The sequence below is a fragment of the Pundamilia nyererei genome, unplaced genomic scaffold, assembly GCF_000239375.1.
Source record: "Pundamilia nyererei isolate P.nyererei 1_Seehausen unplaced genomic scaffold, PunNye1.0 scaffold00056, whole genome shotgun sequence".
Lineage (NCBI taxonomy): Eukaryota > Metazoa > Chordata > Actinopteri > Cichliformes > Cichlidae > Pundamilia > Pundamilia nyererei.
The window spans coordinates 2938336-2942279 of NW_005187457.1; the positions used below are offsets into that span (position 1 = coordinate 2938336).

Genomic DNA, 3944 nt, shown 5'->3' on the forward strand with positions numbered 1-3944 from the left:
GCTCAATTGCTTGTTTTCAGTGGCTTGTTATTATTTTTCAATTGGTGGATTGGCTGTTGGGTTTGGAGTAGCATGGAGCAGCTCTCCGAGTGTTGTTTCTGCCCTGGATATACACACAGGCATTAGTGAAAGCACAGAGAGAGCAGCTGAGATAAAGACACACAAGGAGAAAGAGAGAGAGAGAGACAGAGAATGCATCGCCACTAAAATTTTTGTTAGTGGCTCAAACATTACATCCATGTGAGAATGACAAATAAATGCAATATTATTGTTTGGTTCTGCCATATACGGGCCTCTTCTGATTAAAGATGTTAAATCCTACAATGTAAAAATACAACACTTTTTACAATCTAAAAATTTAGCATTACATGCAAGTCTTTGTATTATATAAACAGCAGTCTGTTAGAAAATTGTCAATTTCTGGGTGAGTACTCGGTGGGTCCTCCTGCCTCAGTCGTCACTGGCTACTCAGTGGCGTCATTCCTGCCCTGTCATATAAAACTGTCAACGCCTTTCTCTCACCTGAACTGACACACACACTACCCCAAACACCAGGGCAGGATAGGGGCCAGAGCAAGGGGCTGTACATGCACCTGGTTGATTCTTTCCCCTGCTGATCATTTCGACAAAAAGGCGATCGTTGCATTGGTTCTTTTATGAATCTAGCAAATTATTCCTACTTCTCTGGCATGTGCAACATGACCGCAGAGCAATCACCTGCCGAGGCAAGTCCTGTTGTCATGTCTCCAAATGTGAGCCTGGACTCGCCACTGCCTCCGCCGCCTTTGATGCTGCAGGCCCGGTCAAAGGAAAGCATTTTGATCAAGTCCGAGCCCCGAGGAAACAGTCCCAACACGGAGGACGGAGGCGCTCTGGGTCAGACTGAAGAGCACCTGCCCTCGGGGAGCCGCAGGAGGAAGAGGCCCGTCCAGAGGGGGAAGCCTCCCTACAGCTACATCGCTCTCATCGCAATGGCCATTGCCAACTCCCCGGAGAGGAAACTCACCTTAGGGGGCATTTATAAGTTCATAATGGAGCGCTTTCCTTTCTACAGGGAGAACTCGAAGAAGTGGCAGAACTCAATCCGCCACAACCTCACGCTCAATGACTGCTTTGTGAAGATCCCCCGGGAGCCCGGCAGACCAGGTAAAGGCAATTACTGGACGTTAGACCCCGCAGCTGAGGACATGTTTGACAACGGAAGTTTTTTGAGGAGAAGGAAAAGATTCAAGCGCACAGACGTTAGCACATACCCCGGTTACATGCAGAGCTCCAGCGCTTTTACGCCAACGCCAATGGGAAGGCCTTCGTATCCAAACGCCCTGTATGCCGGCATAGGGTCAGGTTACGGCTCTCAGCTGACGGCCACATCCCCACACCCAGCCATGCTGCATCATTACCAGACCTCTGCTGGAGTCAGCCAAGGACAGCCGCGCATGTTCAGCATCGACAACATCATCAGTCAGCAGACGGTTGTGCAGAGCGGCCCAGTTGGGGACCTCAACTCCCAAGCGCTGGGGCTGGGTGGAGGCGATCTGAGCACGATGACCTCCAGCTGCTCGGTAACCGGCGCCGACCCGTCTGCTTGCTTCCAGACTCAGACTGTCAACCCGTCAGCGAACATGCTGAGCAGAAACAGCGGGAACCTTTCATCCAACCTGACCACCGGGTACCCATATTCCTCTCCGGCTTCTCCTCCAAATCTACCCACCATGACCCAGTCCGGATTCTCCCCGGGCAGCTCCCAAGTGTACTGTACGAGCAACCGGCTCTCCCTACCGGCATTGCGCCCGAGCTCCTGCGCCGAGCACTCGGAGCAGCTACTGGGCCTCTCCAGCCCCATGAACTACAACAACACTTACATGAGACAAGCCAACTTTGCGTCAGGATTAGAGCGGTATATGTAAGATGAAAACTAAAAACTTAATTGAGTGCAGACAGGAAGGATTCTAGACCTAAATTGCCCATTAAAGGAAAAAGCCCCAAATAAATCAGAAGAACAGCTTAAAAATAATAAGTCCATATTATTCAGTCAGCATAACAATAAATGATAGATTTAGTTCACGCTGGAATTTCGGAATTTAATTTTTGCCAAGCTCAAAAGGACATGACACAATAAGACCGAGCCTCACTATGAAACATTCCTATTTGAAAAGGTGTAAAGCCATTTAGTTTGACACATTCCATGAGTGTATCTCAATATGTATTAATCTGTGAAACACTGCTTTCGTATTTCCTGTATTTTGCCGTTTGTTTTTAAGTTTACATGTTACTTATAGACTGTTCACGTCTGCTGTTTCACGTCTGCTGTTTTTTTATGTAAATATTGTGCTGATGTAAAGACTTTATTAAAGGAAGGGTGTTAGCATCACACGCGACAAAGGATATAAAAAGGAAATAAAAAGGATTTTTACAGTAAAGTAAATGTAGCCTTTTTCCTTGACCATTTAAAACTTTAAAACTATGAAAATGGGTAATATTTATTTTTAAAAGATTCCATGTCAATACAAGCTAAAATCTACGAACACAGTTTTCTTACATTGATTTAACCTAAATTGGTGTGAGAAAATATTAAACCAGTTCACAAATAAACCACTTTAGTCAGTTCTTTGGAATGAATCGTTGCATCACCACGAATCACCAATGAACCATTCAAAATCCACACTTTTAAAATGACGTCTTGAGTTGGGTACAGGTAGACTCGAACTTTCTGTGTTCAAATGCACGAATGAATAATTATATTTTAAATGTATTTCACTGACATAATCAATAATAAATGACATAAAACAAATAGAGTTTTTATTGAGAAGTGTTCAATTAAAAAACTAGACTCAAAACTAAAACTAAAATCATCTTTACCATCATTCTTGAATTTGATACCAATCACATGGAATTCAGGTTAGCAAAGATGCATGGCGATTTAACAAAGATACTCAAACTGTAAAAATAAATAAATAAATGCCCCAAAACCTGCATTAAGCCTTTTTTTAATTTGTTAATTAATTATTAATTACTGTTATGCTATGTTAAGCATCCCTGCTATAATAATCTTTAATATCTTGTAGGCTTTTCCTCTTTATGGATTTTTACATGTAATTTTCTAGACTTGTGAATTGTAACAACAGCAACACAACACAAGAAAAGAAAACAACAAAAAAAGAGCCACATATGAGCCGTATTTTGTGGAAATTAATTTCCTGGTAATCTAATGAAATAAGGACATAAAGAAAGTTTGCATAGCAGTTATTGCTGGAGACAAAATATGTTTCAGACAACAGCTGGAACAATTTTTTTTTAATCTCTGAGGTATATAGTTGGGATAAATTATCGTGTAAACAGTTATATGACTTATATTTGACTTATAATACAGATTGAAAAAAGGTGTAAGAAAAACATTCCGTTTTAGGCACCTGGGACAAATTTGTGGAAACGCAAACATACCCATGAGTAAAGCACTTACTTGCAAGTATAAACTGTAATGGTTGTTCCGTTTGAAGGATAAAACCCAACAATTTCTAACAATTCTAACAGAAAAGTCAAATTCAAAGTCCAGGTCTGCTCATCACCGCCCAAACCTCACGCCAACCAATCACAACAACCGTGTATTCAGCAAAAACGCCCCAAAACTTTTATTAGATAACTCTGAAGCGCTGAAGTCGCCGAAGGACTCGGACAGCTGCCTCACCACTAGGTGGAAGCAAAGGCACGACGTGTCCAACTTGTATAATTTTCTCCACCCTCCATTAAGTTTTTTAATCATTAACTTTTTGAATTATGATTTACCCGAACATATTTTGAAGAGCAGTCACCAGTGAAAACACTTTCTGATTTATTGAAATGAGCTTATTTAAATTTGTATTTTGTTGGTAAGTCTTGTTCGGTGTTCGTGTTTCATCACTGAGATGCAATCTCAATCTAATTTTCATATTCAAGTGCTGAAAAGT

At 41.8% G+C, this 3944-nt stretch overlaps 1 protein-coding gene across 1 annotated transcript; it reads left to right on the forward strand.

The window, feature by feature from the left end:
• The first annotated feature begins 656 nt into the window (after window positions 1–656).
• foxe3 (forkhead box E3) lies at window positions 657–1907 on the forward strand. Its single transcript, XM_005734107.1, has one exon. It carries the CDS (start codon window positions 657–659, stop codon window positions 1905–1907), a length of 1251 nt encoding a protein of 416 aa, XP_005734164.1.
• Window positions 1908–3944: the final 2037 nt, after the last annotated feature.